At 42.8% G+C, this 21,720-nt stretch overlaps 1 protein-coding gene across 2 annotated transcripts in view; it reads left to right on the top strand.

The window, feature by feature from the left end:
- LOC139554210 (interleukin-17 receptor D-like) overlaps nt 1–21,650 on the top strand; it is a 48,667-nt gene extending 27,017 nt beyond the window's left edge. Inside the window, exons 4-14 of one of the 2 annotated variants that reach the window (XM_071366994.1) lie at nt 11,963–12,081; nt 12,342–12,459; nt 12,812–12,856; nt 13,107–13,258; nt 14,615–14,680; nt 14,843–14,897; nt 15,997–16,107; nt 16,328–16,512; nt 16,914–17,088; nt 18,473–19,354; nt 20,518–21,650. In XM_071366994.1, coding sequence (XP_071223095.1) covers nt 11,963–12,081; nt 12,342–12,459; nt 12,812–12,856; nt 13,107–13,258; nt 14,615–14,680; nt 14,843–14,897; nt 15,997–16,107; nt 16,328–16,512; nt 16,914–17,088; nt 18,473–19,354; nt 20,518–20,651 — 2,042 coding nt within the window. In that variant the 3' untranslated portion in view covers nt 20,652–21,650. Of the gene's footprint in view, nt 1–11,962; nt 12,082–12,338; nt 12,460–12,811; nt 12,857–13,106; nt 13,259–14,614; nt 14,681–14,842; nt 14,898–15,996; nt 16,108–16,327; nt 16,513–16,913; nt 17,089–18,472; nt 19,355–20,517 lie in introns of both variants that reach the window. The other variant, XM_071366993.1, reaches the window with a different exon arrangement.
- Nucleotides 21,651–21,720: the final 70 nt, after the last annotated feature.

Here is a 21,720-nt window from a genome sequence, read left to right as displayed (position 1 = left end):
AACGCACGAAAGTGCTGTTTGAATGAATGCTTACGAGCCTGCTGGTGCCTACCATCGCTCAGTCAGACTGTTCTATCAAATCATAGACTTAATTATAACATAATAACACACAGAAATACGAGACTTAGGTCATTAATATGGTAGAATTCGGAAACTATCATCTCGAAAACAAAACGTTTATTCTTTCAGTGAAATACGGAACCATTCCGTATTTTATCTAACGGGTGGCATCCCGTCTAAATATTCCTGTTACATTGCACAACCTTCAATGTTATGTCATAATTACGTAAAATTCTGGCAAATAAGTTCGCAATGAGCCAGGCGGCCCAAACTGTTGCATATACTCTGACTCTGCGTGCAATGAACGCAAGAGAAGTGACACAATTTCACCTGGTTAATATTGCCTGCTAACCTGGATTTATTTTAGCTAAATATGCAGGTTTAAAAATATATACTTCTGTGTATTGATTTTAATAAAGGCATTGATGTTTATGGTTAGGTACACGTTGGAGCGAATGCGCACTGCATCGATTATATGCAACGCAGGACACGCTAGATAAACTATTAATATAATCAACCATGTGTAGTTATAACTAGTGATTTTGATTGATTGATTGATTGATTTTTTTTTAATAAGTTTAATGCTAGCTAGCAACTTACCTTGGCTTCTTACTGCATTCGCGTAACAGGCGTTGGACTAGTTAACCGTAAGGTTGCAAGATTGAATCCCTGAGCTGACAAGGTAAAAATCTGTTGTTCTGCCCCTGAACAAGGCAGTTAACCCACCATTCCTAGGCCGTCATTGAAAATAAGAATGTGTTCTTAACTGACTTGCCTAGTTAAATAAAGGTGTAAAAAAATATATATATGTAAAATTGTAAAAATCGGCAAAATCGGCGTCCAAAATTACCAATTTCCGATTGTTATGAAAACTTGAAATCGGCCCTAATTAATCGGCCATTCCGATTTAATCGGTCGACCTCTAGTATGTACAGCTATGCTCACTGGCGTACTACACACCGCAGCATCCCCCGGCATGAGATTAGCTATAAACCTGCACATTTTTCTCTTTGTTCTATGGGAAAATGTGTGGAATTGTATGAAGTTAGCTGTTTTCTAGAGTAGTTATGGACTGGAGATGAAAAAAGTTCCTCTGTGATTAGATATGAGCAGTCATTCATAGGGAGGGAAAAATTGTGTTACTGTTAAATTGTTTTCGATAGATCACATTACATTTGGGAGACACCATAACATTTTAAAACCTTGGTATGTGCACGTGTGTGTTTGCTTTCTACGCCTGGTGACACACAGGAGTGGTTTATGTTTATCTTCAGTATTTCAGGGCAGGCTGGGTTGAAGGGAGTAGAGTTTGTAGAGGAAAGCGGTTTGGGGAGAGGAGAGGAGAGGAGAGGAGAGGAGAGGATAATCTTCAAAGCCCTGTGTTGTTGGTCCTGATCAAAGACCCAGGTTACCTCCCCCAGCCCTGTGTTGTCGTGTTGGGCTTGTCCTGATCACAGACCCAGTTTACCTCCCCCAGCCCTGTGTTGTCGTGTTGGGCTTGTCCTGATCACAGACCCAGTTTACCTCCCCCAGCCCTTTGTTGTTGGTCCTGATCAAAGACCCAGTTTACCTCCCCCAGCCCTTTGTTGTTGGTCCTGATCAAAGACCCAGTTTACCTCCCCCAGCCCTTTGTTGTTGGTCATGATCAAAGACCCAGTTTACCTCCCCCAGCCCTTTGTTGTTGGTCCTGATCAAAGACCCAGGTTACCTCCCCCAGCCCTGTGTTGTTGGTCCTGATCACAGACCCAGGTTACCTCCCCCAGCCCTTTGTTGTTGGTCCTGATCAAAGACCCAGGTTACCTCCCCCAGCCCTGTGTTGATGGTCCTGATCACAGACCCAGGTTACCTCCCCCAGCCCTGTGTTGTTGGTCCTGATCACAGACACAGTTTACCTCCCCCAGCCCTTTGTTGTTGGTCCTGATCAAAGACCCAGTTTACCTCCCCCAGCCCTTTGTTGTTGGTCCTGATCACAGACCCAGGTTACCTCCCCCAGCCCTTTGTTGTTGGTCCTGATCAAAGACCCAGGTTACCTCCCCCAGCCCTGTGTTGTTGGTCCTGATCACAGACCCAGGTTACCTCCCCCAGCCCTTTGTTGTTGGTCCTGATCACAGACCCAGGTTACCTCCCCCAGCCCTGTGTTGATGGTCCTGATCAAAGACCCAGGTTACTTCCCCAGCAGGCCCCTGACAGGGAAGAGATCCATACCTTACACAACAAAGCTGTGATTTGTCTGTGAAGGAATGTGTGTGTGTTTGTCTTGACTGTCTCTGTTTGCACGCGATCTGTGCCTGTGTGACAGAGAGAGAGCAAGACTAAGAGAAAGGGAGGCCTCCTCTGCTTCCGTCTGCTGAGGCGCTATTGAACTTGGTAAAGTGAAGCCTTGGCTGATCCTCAGGACAATGCAGCTTGTTGTTCTCCGGGGGTTAATCCCTGGGACACTGCTCAGGTAGAGGGTTTCACATAGATGGAGGAAAATAAAAGGATAAGAGAGAAAGAAAGGGGGGGGAGAGGAGGGAGGGAGCTGAAGCTTCCGGCCCCAGGACAAAAACATGCCTGGAGACAGACAACCTAACCAGTCCGACAGCTTTTTCTTCCCAGTTTTCTCTCTCTCTTCTCTCGTCTCTCGTCTCTCTTCTCTCTCTCTCTGTGTGCGTGTTGACGGTGAGACTGATGGTATCTGTGTGGAGGTAGAGGAGAGGAGGAGGTGTGTAGTTACAGCCACCACAAAGAGGAGGCTCTTTCAGCTCCTCAGCTTGAACACACATACACGGAGCCTCCGCTCCCCACCGAGGTAACAGGAGCCACAGGGAATGTGTGTTTTCTGCCTCTGCTGTTGCCTCGGACTGATAAAGCAGAAACATAATTAACAGGGAGGTACGCTGGCACACTTTGAAGGGCACGGGAATGCTCCCTTGGCACGCAGACACCCTCCCTCCTGTCCTCTGCAAACATGGGTTCAAATGCTATTTCAAATCTATTTATAAAGCGTAGCTGTGCTTGCTTAAGCTTGCCTGTTGCTATGAATCAATCGAGAAGTGCTAAAAGTGCAAATCCTGCCCACCTGGCACTCCAGACAGGCTAAGACGCACCTGCTCGCTCACTCAGACACTGACACATCCCCCTTTCCCTTCTCTTTGTTTAAGTTTCTGTTTCCTGTTGTTAGTCTGGCGTTGTTCTGTTTTTTCATCTCTGTCTCTTCCTGTTGTTAATCTGGCGTTGTTCTGTTTTTTCATCTCTGTCTCTTCCTGTTGTTAGTCTGGCGTTGTTCTGTTTTTTCATCTCTGTCTCTTCCTGTTGTTAATCTGGCGTTGTTCTGTTTTTTCATCTCTGTCTCTTCCTGTTGTTAATCTGGCGTTGTTCTGTTTTTTCATCTCTGTCTCTTCCTGTTGTTAGTCTGGCGTTGTTCTGTTTTTTCATCTCTGTCTCTTCCTGTTGTTAATCTGGCGTTGTTCTGTTTTTTCATCTCTGTCTCTTCCTGTTGTTAGTCTGGCGTTGTTCTGTTTTTTCATCTCTGTCTTCCTGTTGTTAGTCTGGCGTTGTTCTGTTTTTTCATCTCTGTCTCTTCCTGTTGTTAATCTGGCGTTGTTCTGTTTTTTCATCTCTGTGTCTTCCTGTTGTTAGTCTGGCGTTGTTCTGTTTTTTCATCTCTGTCTCTTCCTGTTGTTAATCTGGCGTTGTTCTGTTTTTTCATCTCTGTCTCTTCCTGTTGTTAGTCTGGCGTTGTTCTGTTTTTTCATCTCTGTCTTCCTGTTGTTAGTCTGGCGTTGTTCTGTTTTTTCATCTCTGTCTCTTCCTGTTGTTAATCTGGCGTTGTTCTGTTTTTTCATCTCTGTTTTCCTGTTGTTAATCTGGCGTTGTTCTGTTTTTTCATCTCTGTCTCTTCCTGTTGTTAATCTGGCGTTGTTCTGTTTTTTCATCTCTGTCTCTTCCTGTTGTTAATCTGGCGTTGTTCTGTTTTTTCATCTCTGTCTCTTCCTGTTGTTAATCTGGCGTTGTTCTGTTTTTTCATCTCTGTGTCTTCCTGTTGTTAATCTGGCGTTGTTCTGTTTTTTCATCTCTGTCTCTTCCTGTTGTTAATCTGGCGTTGTTCTGTTTTTTCATCTCTGTCTCTTCCTGTTGTTAGTCTGGCGTTGTTCTGTTTTTTCATCTCTGTCTCTTCCTGTTGTTAGTCTGGCGTTGTTCTGTTTTTTCATCTCTGTCTCTTCCTGTTGTTAGTCTGGCGTTGTTCTGTTTTTTCATCTCTGTCTTCCTGTTGTTAATCTGGCGTTGTTCTGTTTTTCCATCTCTGTCTCTTCCTGTTGTTAGTCTGGCGTTGTTCTGTTTTTTCATCTCTGTCTCTTCCTGTTGTTAGTCTGGCGTTGTTCTGTTTTTTCATCTCTGTCTCTTCCTGTTGTTAGTCTGGCGTTGTTCTGTTTTTTCATCTCTGTCTCTTCCTGTTGTTAATCTGGCGTTGTTCTGTTTTTTCATCTCTGTCTTCCTGTTGTTAATCTGGCGTTGTTCTGTTTTTTCATCTCTGTCTCTTCCTGTTGTTAGTCTGGCGTTGTTCTGTTTTTTCATCTCTGTCTCTTCCTGTTGTTAGTCTGGCGTTGTTCTGTTTTTTCATCTCTGTCTCTTCCTGTTGTTAATCTGGCGTTGTTCTGTTTTTTCATCTCTGTCTTCCTGTTGTTAATCTGGCGTTGTTCTGTTTTTTCATCTCTGTCTCTTCCTGTTGTTAGTCTGGCGTTGTTCTGTTTTTTCATCTCTGTCTCTTCCTGTTGTTAGTCTGGCGTTGTTCTGTTTTTTCATCTCTGTCTCTTCCTGTTGTTAGTCTGGCGTTGTTCTGTTTTTTCATCTCTGTCTTCCTGTTGTTAATCTGGCGTTGTTCTGTTTTTTCATCTCTGTCTTCCTGTTGTTAGTCTGGCGTTGTTCTGTTTTTTTGTTTGTTTAGTTTCTACAATTGTAAAGCTACTTTGGGTCCTTGCAAAGCGCTATATAAATCACATATAGTATTATTATTATTAAAACAAATACTCAAAAGTAATTGAAAGATTGCAAATAGTATTTGAACCCATGTCAAGTACTCTGCCAGGGCACAGCCTCTTTCTCCTGCTGGTTCATATTATGGTCTCTCATAAAAAGGAAGAAAAAAGGTCTCGAAATGTGTTTGATGCCTGCCCTGACCTCGAGCTTGTGTGTGTGTGTGTGTGTGTGTGTGTGTGTGTGTGTGTGTGTGTGTGTGTGTGTGTGTGTGTGTGTGTGTGTGTGTGTGTGTGTGTGTGTGTGTGTGTGTGTGTGTGTGTGTGTGTGTGTGTTACTATTCTCGTGGGTTCCGGAAATCACCAAATGTCCCCACAAGGATAGTAAAACAAGGAAAATTCTACCAAGAGGGGATTTCTCCCATATCCCCACGAAGACAAAAGCTATTTTAGGGTTACAGTTAGGGTTATGCTTAGGGGTTAGGGTTCGTGTCACAATTAGTAGTTAGGGTTAGAAGTTAGGGTTATGCTTAGTAGTTAGGGTTAGGATTAATAGTCAGGGTTAGGGGTTAGTAGTTAGGGTTAGTAGTAAGGTTTAGGGGTTAGTAGTTAGTGTTAGGGGTTAGTAGTTAGGGTTAGGGGTTAGTAGTTAGGGAAATAGGATTTTGAATTAAAATAAATGTTAAGACCCCACAAGGATCGTAAAATGTGTTTATCTTTACATGGTTCTTCACTTTATTTGTGCCTTTATCATGTTTTGGCCCAAAACCCTCGCTCATCAGTCAGGTCTGACTGACCTGTACTACAGACGAGGAGGAGGAATGTAGAATCCATCCTGTCTGTCTGACCTGTACTACAGACAAGGAGGAGGAATGTAGAATCCATCCTGTCTGTCTGACCTGTACTACAGACAAGGAGGAGGAATGTAGAATCCATCCTGTCTGTCTGACCTGTACTACAGACGAGGAGGAGGAATGTAGAATCCATCCTGTCTATCTGACCTGTACAACAGACTACTTGTGAGGAAGGTAGAATCCATCCTGTCTGTCTGTGCCCAGCCCCTACACTATGAGTTCCATCCTGTATGACCGTGCCCAGCCCCTAAACTATGAGTTCAATCCTGTCTCACTGTGCCCAGCCCCTAAACTATGAGTTCAATCCTGTCTCACTGTGCCCAGCCCCTAAACTATGAGTTCCATCCTGTCTGACTGTGCCCCTACATCATGAGTTCCATCCTGTCTGACTGTGCCCAGCCCCTACAGCATGAGTTCCATCCTGTCTGACTGTGCCCCTACAGCATGAGTGCCATCCTGTCTGACTGTGCCCCTACAGCATGAGTTCCATCCTGTCTGACTGTGCCCCTACAGCATGAGTTCCATCCTGTCTGACTGTGCCCCTACAGCATGAGTTCCATCCTGTCTGACTGTCTGATGATGGTAATATGTTGTTGATGTTGATGAGGAGGATGATGGTAATATGTTGTTGATGAGGTTGATGGTAATATGTTGTTGATGATGTTGAGGAGGATGATGGTAATATGTTGCTGATGAGGAGGATGATGGTAATATGTTGTTGAGGAGGATGATGGTAATATGTTGTTGATGCTGATGAGGAGGATGATGGTAATATGTTGTTGATGATGTTGAGGAGGATGATGGTAATATGTTGTTGATGCTGATGAGGAGGATGATGGTAATATGTTGTTGATGCTGATGACGAGGATGATGGTAATATGTTGTTGATGTTGTTGAGGAGGATGATGGTAATATGTTGTTGATGCTGATGAGGAGGATGATGGTAATATGTTGTTGATGCTGATGAGGAGGATGATGGTAATATGTTGTTGATGCTGATGAGGAGGATGATGGTAATATGTTGTTGATGATGTTGAGGAGGATGATGGTAATATGTTGTTGATGCTGATGAGGAGGATGATGGTAATATGTTGTTGATGAGGAGGATGATGGTAATATGTTGTTGATGAGGAGGATGATGGTAATATGTTGTTGATGCTGATGAGGAGGATGATGGTAATATGTTGTTGATGCTGATGAGGAGGATGATGGTAATATGTTGTTGATGCTGATGAGGAGGATGATGGTAATATGTTGTTGATGCTGATGAGGAGGATGATGGTAATATGTTGTTGATGTTGATGAGGAGGATGATGGTAATATGTTGTTGATGATGTTGAGGAGGATGATGGTAATATGTTGTTGATGCTGATGAGGAGGATGATGGTAATATGTTGTTGATGCTGATGAGGAGGATGATGGTAATATGTTGTTGATGCTGATGAGGAGGATGATGGTAATATGTTGTTGATGTTGATGAGGAGGATGATGGTAATATGTTGGTGATTATGTTGAGGAGGATGATGGTAATATGTTGGTGATGCTGATGAGGAGGATGATGGTAATATGTTGTTGATGCTGATGAGGAGGATGATGGTAATATGTTGTTGATACTGATGAGGAGGATGATGGTAATATGTTGTTGATGCTGATGAGGAGGATGATGGTAATATGTTGTTGATGTTGATGAGGAGGATGATGGTGATATGTTGTTGATTATGTTGAGGAGGATGATGGTAATATGTTGTTGATTATGTTGAGGAGGATGATGGTAATATGTTGGTGATGCTGATGAGGAGGATGATGGTAATATGTTGTTGATGCTGATGAGGAGGATGATGGTAATATGTTGTTGATGATGTTGAGGACGATGATGGTAATATGTTGTTCATGCTGATGAGGAGGATGATGGTAATATGTTGTTGATTATGTTGAGGAGGATGATGGTAATATGTTGTTGATGCTGATGAGGAGGATGATGGTAATATGTTGTTGATGTTGATGAGGAGGATGATGGTAATATGTTGTTGATGATGTTGAGGAGGATGATGGTAATATGTTGTTGATGCTGATGAGGAGGATGATGGTAATATGTTGTTGATGCTGATGAGGAGGATGATGGTAATATGTTGTTGATGCTGATGAGGAGGATGATGGTAATATGTTGTTGATGCTGATGAGGAGGATGATTGTAATATGTTGTTGATGTTGATGAGGAGGATGATGGTAATATGTTGGTGATTATGTTGAGGAGGATGATGGTAATATGTTGTTGATGCTGATGAGGAGGATGATGGTAATATGTTGTTGATGTTGATGAGGAGGATGATGGTAATATGTTGTTGATGATGTTGAGGAGGATGATGGTAATATGTTGTTGATGCTGATGAGGAGGATGATGGTAATATGTTGTTGATGCTGATGAGGAGGATGATTGTAATATGTTGTTGATGTTGATGAGGAGGATGATGGTAATATGTTGGTGATTATGTTGAGGAGGATGATGGTAATATGTTGTTGATGCTGATGAGGAGGATGATGGTAATATGTTGTTGATGCTGATGAGGAGGATGATGGTAATATGTTGTTGATACTGATGAGGAGGATGATGGTAATATGTTGTTGATGCTGATGAGGAGGATGATGGTAATATGTTGTTGATGAGGAGGATGATGGTGATATGTTGTTTATTATGTTGAGGAGGATGATGGTAATATGTTGTTGATTATGTTGAGGAGGATGATGGTAATATGTTGGTGATGCTGATGAGGAGGATGATGGTAATATGTTGTTGATGATGTTGAGGAGGATGATGGTAATATGTTGTTGATGCTGATGAGGAGGATGATGGTAATATGTTGTTGATGCTGATGAGGAGGATGATGGTAATATGTTGTTGATGCTGATGAGGAGGATGATGGTAATATGTTGGTGATGCTGATGAGGAGGATGATGGTAATATGTTGTTGATGCTGATGAGGAGGATGATGGTAATATCTTGGTGATGCTGATGAGGAGGATGATGGTAATATGTTGTTGATGCTGATGAGGAGGATGATGGTAATATGTTGTTGATGAGGAGGATGATGGTAATATGTTGTTGATGCTGATGAGGAGGATGATGGTAATATGTTGTTGATGAGGAGGATGATGGTAATATGTTGTTGATGCTGATGAGGAGGATGATGGTAATATGTTGTTGATGATGTTGAGGAGGATGATGGTAATATGTTGTTGATGAGGAGGATGATGGTAATATGTTGTTGATGTTGATGAGGAGGAGGATGATGGTAATATGTTGTTGATGATGTTGAGGAGGATGATGGTAATATGTTGTTGATGCTGATGAGGAGGATGATGGTAATATGTTGTTGATGCTGATGAGGAGGATGATGGTAATATGTTGTTGATGATGAGGATGATGGTAATATGTTGTTGATGAGGAGGATGATGGTAATATGTTGTTGATGCTGATGATGTTTTTTGTTGCACATTGTTGATATGTTGTTGACAAGATACAGAGCACTTGACTTATTAGACAACTGTGGCTTGCTTAGTGCTGCCTCTAAAGTGGACCACTAGTAGGCCTACTGTGTAGAGTAGTATTGATGGCTGTCAGCCCTAGGACTTGATGGACTAGCTCATTGTATTCACTAGGACTTGATGGACTAGCTCATTGTATTCACTAGGACTTGATGGACTAGCTCATTGAATTCCACTAGCACTTGATGGACTAGCTCATTGAATTCCACTAGGACTTGATGGACTAGCTCATTGTATTCACTAGGACTTGGACTAGCTCATTGAATTCCACTAGGACTTGATGGACTAGCTCATTGAATTCCACTAGGACTTGATGGACTAGCTCATTGAATTCCACTAGGACTTGATGGACTAGCTCATTGTATTCACTAGGACTTGATGGACTAGCTCATTGAATTCCACTAGCACTTGATGGACTAGCTCATTGAATTCCACTAGGACTTGATGGACTAGCTCATTGTATTCACTAGGACTTGGACTAGCTCATTGAATTCCACTAGGACTTGATGGACTAGCTCATTGAATTCCACTAGGACTTGATGGACTAGCTCATTGAATTCCACTAGGACTTGATGGACTAGCTCATTGTATTCCACTAGGACTTGATGGACTAGCTCATTGTATTCACTAGGACTTGATGGACTAGCTTATTGTATTCCACTAGGACTTGATGGACTAGCTCATTGTATTCCACTAGGACTTGATGGACTAGCTCATTGTATTCACTAGGACTTGATGGACTAGCTCATTGTATTCTATTCACTAGGACTTTATGGACTAGCTCATTGAATTCCACTAGGACTTGATGGACTAGCTCATTGTATTCCACTAGGACTTGATGGACTAGCTCATTGTATTCACTAGGACTTGATGGACTAGCTTATTGTATTCCACTAGGACTTGATGGACTAGCTCATTGTATTCCACTAGGACTTGATGGACTAGCTCATTGTATTCACTAGGACTTGATGGACTAGCTTATTGTATTCCACTAGGACTTGATGGACTAGCTCATTGTATTCCACTAGGACTTGATGGACTAGCTCATTGTATTCACTAGGACTTGATGGACTAGCTCATTGTATTCACTAGGACTTGATGGACTAGCTCATTGTATTCACTAGGACTTGATGGACTAGCTCATTGTATTCACTAGGACTTGATGGACTAGCTTATTGTATTCCACTAGGACTTGATGGACTAGCTCATTGAATTCACTAGGCCTAATTTACTAGCTCATTGTATTCACTAGGACTTGATGGACTAGCTCATTGTATTCACTATGACTTGGACTAGCTCATTGTATTCCACTAGGACTTGATGGACTAGCTCATTGTATTCCACTAGGACTTGATGGACTAGCTCATTGTAGTCCACTAGGACTTGATGGACAAGCTCATTGTATTCACTAGGACTTGATGGACTAGCTCATTGTATTCCACTAGGACTTGATGGACTAGCTCATTGTAGTCCACTAGGACTTGATGGACTAGCTTATTGTATTCCACTAGGACTTGATGGACTAGCTCATTGTATTCACTAGGACTTGATGGACTAGCTCATTGTAGTCCACTAGGACTTGATGGACAAGCTCATTGTATTCACTAGGACTTGATGGACTAGCTCATTGTATTCCACTAGGACTTGATGGACTAGCTCATTGTAGTCCACTAGGACTTGATGGACTAGCTTATTGTATTCCACTAGGACTTGATGGACTAGCTCATTGTATTCACTAGGACTTGATGGACTAGCTCATTGTATTCACTAGGACTTGATGGACTAGCTCATTGTAGTCCACTAGGACTTGATGGACAAGCTCATTGTATTCACTAGGACTTGATGGACTAGCTCATTGTATTCCACTAGGACTTGATGGACTAGCTCATTGTAGTCCACTAGGACTTGATGGACAAGCTCATTGTATTCACTAGGACTTGATGGACTAACTCATTGTATTCCACTAGGACTTGATGGACTAGCTCATTGTAGTCCACTAGGACTTGATGGACAAGCTCATTGTATTCACTAGGACTTGATGGACTAGCTCATTGTATTCCACTAGGACTTGATGGACTAGCTCATTGTAGTCCACTAGGACTTGATGGACTAGCTTATTGTATTCCACTAGGACTTGATGGACTAGCTCATTGTATTCACTAGGACTTGATGGACTAGCTCATTGTATTCACTAGGACTTGATGGACTAGCTCATTGTATTCACTAGGACTTGATGGACTAGCTCATTGTATTCACTAGGACTTGATGGACTAGCTCATTGTATTCACTAGGACTTGATGGACTAGCTCATTGTATTCACTAGGACTTGATGGACTAGCTCATTGTATTCACTAGGACTTGATGGACTAGCTCATTGTATTCACTAGGACTTGATGGACTAGCTCATTGTATTCACTAGGACTGTGCGTTGTGATCCATGTGTATTTTATGTTTTTTTTATGGTCCTTTCCTGCGAAACCAATTCTGGGTCAAATAAAGTTGAACTTGTTGTTGCATCCAGGTATTGAAGGTGTATATTATTGTGTCTAGGTATAGAGCATGTGAAGGGCTTCAGAGTTTACCTGGAGGACAAGGACCCAGAGGGGAAGCAGTGTCAGCACATGATCCTCAAAGACCCACGACAGCTCAACTTTTCTTACAGCAATGTGGTAAGTCACAGCACAGACTCAGCCAACAGGGTTTATTTTCTTCGTGCACCTGGAAGGTGTGTGAACTAGCTTGGTATAATATAACATGCATAATAACTCAAGCTCAACTTTCCAAGTGATGTAAGTAAGTATTTGGGTGCTGTAGCCCTTACAAGACTTGATGACCGAAGCACGTCCATTTTGACTGCTGATAATAAATCGAAGTAATCGTTTATTTGTAAGTGCTGGCTGACTGAGGTATTGTTATTTCCTGATAGAAGATGAACTCTCAGCCCTTCCCTGGCCTGGCCTTTGAGATGGACTACATGGTTCGGATTGTTCCTTTCCCCACCTTCATGAATGACAGCTTCTTCCCTCCGTCCTTCCTGCGCACCAACTGTAAGAGAAACACTCCTCGAACTGCATGCCCTAGACCGTAAACACAGTTTAATCACTACAGGCAACTTTAGGTGGAATCAAGACAGGAGTGCCAGTGGTTTTACTTGGCCACATAACCTGACTGAGGCAAATCTTCAGGCCCTCATTTTGGAAAAACTCCTAGCCCTAGTGATGATCTTGTGAATTGGTATAGTCGTGTAACAGTCGTGTAACAGTAGTGTAACTGTCATGCAAGAGTAGTGTAACAGTCGTAACTACTGCAATAGTTGTGCGGCAGTCGTGCAACATTAGTTTAACTGTTGATGAAGACTCCTGTTGTAATTTATTGTTTTTGTTGTGTGTTTGTTCTCAGCCTGTGAAGTGCTTCTGGGACCCGACAACCTCGTCTGCAAACCATGTGAGTTCCCATTGTACATCTACTTGCTCTTATACCTGTGTAATGCTGTAATCATGCTATTAACAACACTTTATTAACACATCAACAACATACTATTAACATATTTTACATAGTAAATAGCCTACTAATGTCCTTATAATTGCATAGTAATGGAGTTGAGTGTAAGGCATTGTGATTAATTGCAAAGCGATAGACATTCCTCTATTTTCTCATATACATACTTTTCTCTCTGTCTGGTGGTTGTGATCAGTCTGGAAGCCCAAGACCCTCAACATCTCTCAGCGGGGCACCAACCTCCATGTTGTCTTTGACCACGCCCCTTCCACCTTCGGCTTCACCGTTTACTACCTGTACTACAAACTACGACAGGAGGGACCCTTCAGGCTCAAACGCTGCAAACCGGTAAGGAAGGAAATTATGTTATGAGTATGCTCCAGAGCCTCAAGGCTTTTCCTGGTTAGATCGTGTGGTCAGGAAAATCTCAGGGCATTTCTTATGAGCAGTATCTTAGCCTGCATTTATCAAGCTCATCAGAGTAGAAGTGCTGATGATCTAGGATCAGTTTTGCCTTATGCCTACCCTAAAAAACATTTTTATATTTTACAATTTTAACCTTTATTTAACTAGGCAAGTCAGTTAAGAACAAATTCTTATTTACAATGACGGCCTACCCCGGCCAAAGCCGGACGACGCTGGGCCAATTGTGCGCCGCCCTATGGTACTCCCAATCACGGCCGGATGTGATACAGCCTGGATACAGGAAATGGAAATGGGAGGACCTGGTCATAGATCAGCACTCCTACTCTAAGACTCTTTTTATGAATACTGCTGCTAATGTGTTTCCCAGACACTGAGGAGGATGTAGTATGGTTACGGTGTGTTGACGTGTCTGCTGCCTTGGGCTCCTCTACCAGGCCTCTGCCTGCTGGGCCTCTCGCTCTCTGACAATCTATGGCCTCCTGGGAGACATCCATCGACTTATCATACTTTCCGCTCTCGCTCTCTATCTATCTATCTCTCTCTCTCACTCGCTCTCTCTATCTCTCTGTCTCTCTCTTTATTTTTCTTTCTCTCTGTCAATGACAGGAAGAACAACTCTGAGGCAGACCTGTATTCAAATAGCATTTGACATTTATTTAAAATAATTTGAGCATATGCTTTAACCTGTTGGAGTGCCAGGTCTGGTCAGAGCCACTCTGAGGTCCTGAAGACTTTCCCAGTAGCAGAACAGATTGTCATTATCCAAGGCCGGAGGAGAGCTGGAGGAGAGATGGAGGAGAGTAGAGTCTTTCTCTCTCATGTTGCCAGAACAGGTTGCATTGTTTTAGTTGGAGAGAGAAAGATAAAACCTATAATCTCCCCCCTTCTTCTTCCAGTCAAGTCCTCTCTCAGCCCTACAGTTGTTCTGCCTGTGAACAATGACGAAAGCAGAAAAGCCAAAGCCCCCCCCTAGCTAGTTCTATCAAGTCCCTTCTCTCACTGTGGTTTGAAACAGGATCTGCTTATATCATCAACAATGGGATTATTTGGACATGAGGTGGAAAGAAACGATCTTCATGTCAGTATTCTAAAGCCCCAGTCATAGATGCACAAAACTCCTCGGCTATGTTATTCAACGTGAAGATATTATCACCACAGAAACAGCAGTTGATTTAGTCGGTAACATGTACACACATCCCTTCAGGAGGACAATGTAGCTACTGTTGAAAATGGTTGATCATTGATAATCATGCACTTCTTTATTCTCTTTTTGTACAGGAGTTAAATCTGCCCAAAACAACATGTGTTCTTCAAGATGTGATACCAGGAACCTATGCGATTGAGGTAAGGATTCTCACCTCCCACTACTGCAGTATTCTCTCCTGGTTGTGACTATGGCATATTATGATTATTATACAATCACACTTAAGAAAGCTTGTGGATATACTATTCTAAACCATAAAGAACCCCTGTAGCTCATATTTACCGACATCTTTTGTCCTGCAGCTGCGAGATGACACCAACACCACCAGGAGACAGGCCCAGTACCATGTGAGCCAAGGTGAGCTACCTTGCCTCTGGACTGACACATTAGATACCATCATAGCCTCACACTTCTCTGTGGACCAATAACTTTTTACTAGACTCTCATTACATTGCATAAGCACGGATGACGTTCTTCTACACCTGCATTGCTTGCTGTTTGGGGTTTTAGGCTGCTTGCTGTTTGGGGTTTTATGTCACTTTGTGACATCAGCTGATATAAGAAGGGCTTTATAAATACATTTGATTGATTGATTGATGACTGGAGGACATTATTATCACCTAAGAGTGTTCTCTGAAAGTATTCAAGTATTGTGTACACTTTGTAGAATTGAAAACAAGCACTAAGTGGGATTGATGAGATGTATTCTAATTTATTTATTCTAATTTCTACCATAATGTCCAGCCCATTCCCCGTGGGCAGGTCCTATCAGATTCATGAGATGTATTCTAATTCATTTATTCTAATTTCTACCATAATGTCCAGCCCACTCCCCGTGGGCAGGTCCTATTAGATTCATGAGATGTATTCTAATTTATTTATTCTAATTTCTAGCCAGCAGCATACCACCCTGCATACCACTGCTGGCTTGCTTCTGAAGCTAAGCGGGGTTGGTCCTGGTCAGTCCCTGGATGGGAGACCAGATGCTGCTGGAAGTGGTGTTGGAGGGCCAGTAGGAAGCACTCTTTCCTCTGGTCTAAAAAATATCCCAATGCCCCAGGGTAGTGATTGGGGACACTGCCCTGTGTAGAGTGCTGTCTTTCGGCTGGGACGTTAAACGGGTGTCCTGACTCTCTGAGGTCATTAAAGATCCCATGGCACTTATTGTAAGAGTAGGGGTGTTAACCCCGGTGTCCTGGCTAAATTCCCAATCTGGCCCTCAAACCATCATGGTCACCTAATAATCCCCAGTTTACAATTGGCTCATTCATCCCCCTCCTCTACCCTGTAACTATTCCCCAGGTCGTTGCTGTAAATGGGAACGTGTTATCAGTCAACTTACCTGGTAAAATAACATATAAAAAAGAATGTCCAGCCCACTCCATGTGGGCAGGTCCTATCAGATTCATGAGATGTATTCTAATTTGTTTATTCTAATTTCTACCATAATGTCCAGCCCACTCCCCGTGGGCAGGTCCTATCAGAGCCATGGCCATCACTGTTCCTCTGGTCATAATTTCTGCCTTTGCTACACTCTTCACCGTCATGTGCCGCAAGAAACAACAAGGTACGTTCCTTTTATCATTGATTTCATATAACTACACTTCATTTTACATTCAGTCTCCATTCTGTCTGTTTACCAAGTCTAAATTTTAAAGTATTCCAACATTTTCTTACATTATGAGACATTTAGTAGGCCAGTGCTACTGTGTCAATGCATTTCCTTTCCCTCTTTTATATGGAATTAATATTTTATTAATATGCCATCTATCCATCCATCCATTCAGAGAACATCTACTCCCATCTGGACGAGGAGAGCTCTGAGTCATCGTCTCACACCACAGCTCTGAATGCAGACAGGCCCTGGCCCCGGACCAAGGTGTTTGTCTGCTATTCCACTAAGGACTGCCCCAAACACCTCGCTGTCATACAGAGCTTCGCCTTCTTCCTCCAGGACTTCTGTGGCTGTGAGGTAGGCACTAAGCTTCAGAAATAATGCTCATTGGAGCACAAGACCCCTTATCTAGATTATAGCTCCTTAGTTTAGCTCTATTAAGGGTTAACTAAGGGTTGGCTCAGGCCAGGGAATTGAATGTGAACTGACTACATGGCAGAAGCTTGAAAGTCTGGAATGTGGGTTGTGTGCCACCTGCTGGCTAGTAGTCGAATTACTACTAGTAGTAGAGGAATACCTCAGTACATACTCAAGAATAGTTTATTATTCTGCAGTAATAATCCATAATAATGATAATAATATGAATATGCAATCGTTGCCTGACTATTGCTGTCTGTGGTTTAATTATTCCTAGAGGGGATGTTATTACACCTGTTATAACACCTCATACCTCTTTGATCCTCTGTATTGTGTCTTAGGTGACTCTGGACCTATGGGAGCACCTGCAGATCTGTAAGGAGGGCCAGATGTCCTGGCTGAGCCGGCAGATAGATGAGGCTCACTACATCATCACTGTCTGCTCCAAGGGCCTCAAGTACTACGTAGAGAAGAAAAACCGCAGAGGGAAATCACCAGCCAGAACTTGCCCTGGAGGTGTTTGATTGATTGATTGATTTCATTTATTTGACAGTTGAACAAAAAATAATATATAGCCGGTTCATACATTTCATTGCAAGTTGTGGTTGTTTTAGGGAAAGGGCATACCTAGTCAGTTGCTCAACTGAATGCATTCAACCGAAATGTGTCTTCTGCATTTAACCCAACCCCTCTGAATCAGAGAGGTGCGGGGGGATGCCTTGTGCCACGTCATCGGCGCCCAGGGACCAGTTGTTGTTGAGGGTTAACTATCTTGCTCAAAAGTGTTCACCTTGCAGGCTCAGGGATTCGCTCTTAACCGCTCTTAACAAGCTAGGCCACCTGGCTCTACCTGTTTTACATACCTTAGTTAAATGCCCTGAATGTAAATCGCTCTGGATCAGTGTTGGGGAATGTTACTTTTATGGAAAGTAACTTATTACATTACTTTTGCGTTACCAAATACAAAAAACCCTCTGAAGATACCTCGCGCGTGTTGGTCATTCATTTTTATGCCCAGTAGAGGGCGCACACCACCTTAAATGGGCTGCATTATAGTTTACTGCCAGTAGCCTATTCTAACTCTGGGCTATACCAACTCAAGTAATAATGACATATTCAATATATCCTTTACAATACTTAATATAAATTATTTTGTTGAATTATGTACACATGAGTAAATACATATATAACCACCTGGCCCAGTAAAAAGAGAGCTCAAATACAACTGGCCACCAATCTGTTTTACACACAGATACAAACTGGCCAGAGAGATCTAAAACTATACGATCACATTGTGTAATTGTAGTGCCCCTTTATATTTATCGTGAAGACGGAGCTGGAGAAATGTCCGTTCTTATCAACTGTGGATAACTTGATCACCTAACTAAGGTGTTATTATTACCAGACAGTAATTGGGGCACTCACCTGAACCCGACGATCCTGTGTTTACGTGTGAATCCTGCAAGTATCGTCAGTCAAGTAACATCTGTCCTTTTCTTCTACCAATTCAAAGTAATGTGAATACTTCCACAATAAAGGCTACTGTCTCTGTCATCTCGCTAGCTATCTACCAGCTACCATGCCAGCTACCCGCCACAATGTTCATGCTGTAACGGGAAGCGTGTGACGAATGTAGCCTAGGATGGAGGAATTTTAATTTTTAATTTGCGTCAACAAAGAAAAAGGGAAATAATATTGTTAAAGTAACTGATTTCTTAAATTGACAAACTAATGTATTAGGTTACTCGTTACCACAAAAAAGTTATCTGAAGCCTCTAACGGGTTATATGTACCGCATTACCCCCAAAAATGCTCTAGAGAAGAACTCCTGCTAAATTACCAAAATGTAAGGATACCACAAAGTCACTGACTTATGTCCTTTGGGTTTGTTTTGGAGCAGATGGTGGAGCAGCAGGTGGTGGAGCAGCAGCTGCAGCAGCGAATGGAGCAGAGCTCTTCATCGTTGCCGTGGCAATGATCGCAGAGAAGCTTCGCGAGGGGTGCCAGAAAGACCAGGACCTGTCTCGTTTCATGGCCATCTACTTCGACTACTCCCACGAGAGCGATGTCCCCACCATGCTGAGCCTGGCTCCCAAGTTCAAGCTCATGGATCAGCTCCCTCAGATGTTCAGCCTCCTCCACTCTCGACAGCTCAGTTTACCAGAGCGTGAACAGCAGCCTCTCAACATCAGCAAGAGGAACTACTTCCGGAGCAAGTCGGGGCGGTCTCTATACGTAGCCATCTGTAACATGCACCAGCACATTTCTCTGGAGCCTGATTGGTTCGAGAGGCAGCTGATGCCTGCCCCCCCAGCCCCGCCTCCGAAGCAGCGTGATGCCGCCGGAACGTCTTCGTCATCATCACCTCACATGGGGAAGTTTGACTCTGGGCTGGTGCTCAATGAGGTTCTGTTTAAGTTGCCATCAGAAAGTGAGGGTACTCTGAAGAGGAATGTGCTGCTCACGTCTCTCCCACCCAACCTCAGTCTGGCCCACTGCTCCCTGGACAGACCTGTGGGGCCTGGGCCCGGCTCCAGCCTCTCTCAGGGGGAGATCGGGGGGCTGTCTGGGGCCTCATCTGGTCTGGGGTCTCTGAGGCCTGTGGTCCCTCCCCAGGCTGGGGACGGCTCGGCCAGTCCTCCAGAGATGCCCAGGGACTCGGGGATCTATGATTCATCAGTGCCTTCCTCTGAGCTGTCCATCCCCCTCATGGAGGGCCTGTCACCTGACCAGGCTGACTCCTCCTCTCTGGCCGAAAGCGAATCATCTTCTTCCGGACTGGGTAAGACGAAAAGACTAAAAGACCAAAGACTAAAAAGGCCTAAAAGGATGTTGTATGACATTTTCACATACAAATAGTCATGAACCATAACTTCCATATGTGGTCATGAATCATAAATCAGATTGTGAATGAGTCAGATTTAAGGCCCATTGCCTAAAAATGCCTAAAATGATGTTGTATGACATTTTCACATTCAAATACAGCAGGACTGATAATGAACCATGGGTCAGATTGACAATGAGTCATGTAATTTGAATCAGAGATGATTCAGTCTTATGAGTCATGAGTAAGTCAGACTGACATCATAACAGAGTTTCTCAATCCACTCCTGAGGGACTCCTGGTCGTTTCACAGAATTGTTTTATACACCGTGTCCATATTCATAAGAATCAGTTCCTCCCTCCCACGCCCACAAATTGGGGAAAACAAACATTCTTTCCCATTGACCCCCATTGTAAAAGATCCAACTTCTTTGTCGATTTTATTATTATTTTATTTTTTTATATTAAAGAAAAAACAAAAGATGCTGAAAAGCTGCTGTGCTGTTCAGTGTATATGTAACCAGGTCAAAACTCCTGACCTACGGTTCGCATCGCTCCCAAGTAGGGAAATGGCGCCTCACTCACTCACGTGGCTGCTAGCACCGTCATGAAAAGGGGCAATATTATGTTTTTATAAGTAGTGAGAACACTCGGGAGCAGGCAGTGTTGAAAAGTAATCTTTTGACATGTTGGACTTTTCTTAAATATAGTTTTGTAATTGACTGAAACAAGAAGACAACAAAAAAAGTGTGTTTGAAAAAAAGTTTTTGCTGTGAGCCAATGGAGTAACCTAGGTAACCACAGGTTGTTTTCCCCACAGGCGGGTGGAGGCCGTGACGTTCTATCTAATACCGACTAGGAGTATTCAGGGGTGGAAATGGAAAAAAGTCACTAATTCCCACCCCTTTCTCTGTTCCTCTAGTACACCTGAATCAACATGTTCAACTAATCATCAAGCCCTTGATTAGTTGAAACAGCTGTGCTACTAATAAATAGTATTTTAAAGTACTGTATTTTACATCTGGCCCATGGCCTGTTGCTAAAGTGACGTCATTTGTGTTGAATTATGTTTGTTGTGCCTCCAGAAGTTGCTGAATATCTCTTCATCTTGTGTGTCTCCAGGTGATGAGGAGCCACCTGCTGTCAGCTCTCTGCGCTGCGCCATGGCAACCATCTGTAAAGCTGAGCTCCACCAACAACATCTAAAGCAGTCTGAAGGACTGGGGCTCCCTCCTGTTCCTGTTCCTCCCTTGTAGTGAACGGAACAACAACTTTACATTACCTGGACACGCATAAAGACACTTTACTGCCTTCAATGACACTGCCTTGATACAGACCATCATCCTGAGTTGTACTAGCTATCTAAAACATTGGATCCCAAATGAACAGTGTACGGTAACCAAGCCCATGGATGTCAGTGATGTCATCCGCTTTGGAATCTCTGTGGACTTGTGGCTGATAGAACACTGAGGAATGATGATGTCATTGTTTTAGAACACAGAGGGTTTTGTGAATGTTCTAAGTTGTGTGAAGGCAAGGCGTTATTTAATCAAATGGTTGTATGTTGTTTTGCAACGCTGTCCTGTATTTGTTAGTGGTCTAAAGGTGTTTATTTTAGACTAGGCCAGATCTTCCCTTTAAAACATCCCATACCAGGTTACTAGTTCACTAACACATCTGCTTCAACTCCTCTAATAATCATCAACCCTTGATTACTTGAATTAGGTGTGTTAGTGCTTGGCTTGAACAAAAAATCTGCGACTTCAACACCAGATGTAGTGTGTTTCTAACTGGGACAATTCCAGTGGTGATGACCATGCTCTTTTGCGTGAGAGAACGTTGGTTTGTTACTTATTTATTGAAAATTATGAAATATGAAATTACTTTTTAAGGATACAAGGTGCTGAAATTGTGTGTCAAAACACTTTTACATGTTTTTTTACTGTAGTTTTCACACCAATTTGTTTTACTAATAGAAAAGGTTTGACAACTCTTGTATAAGAGATCAGATAAATTGGGAGTACCTAGGGCTGTGGTGGTCATGACATTTCGTCAGCCAGTGTTTGTCAAGCAAATAACTGTCGGTCTCACAGTAATTGACCGTCAATTAACATAAACACATTTAGCATCTCCTGGTTTCCACACACAGCCTACAAGCCACTGGTGCAGACCTTTGGAACATCTACATTTTAAAAAGTCTAATAAATCCATGTAATAAAGCCTACACCTTCACAATAAATCCATTATTTATTTTAGACAGGTCTAAAGAAACATGATATGAAGAAAATGTAGTCTATTTCAGAAGAACTGAAGAGCATATTCTGA

This window comes from Salvelinus alpinus, chromosome 2 (genome assembly GCF_045679555.1).
Source record: "Salvelinus alpinus chromosome 2, SLU_Salpinus.1, whole genome shotgun sequence".
In the NCBI taxonomy this organism is placed as follows: domain Eukaryota; kingdom Metazoa; phylum Chordata; class Actinopteri; order Salmoniformes; family Salmonidae; genus Salvelinus; species Salvelinus alpinus.
This window is presented reverse-complemented; position numbering and strand designations above follow the sequence as displayed.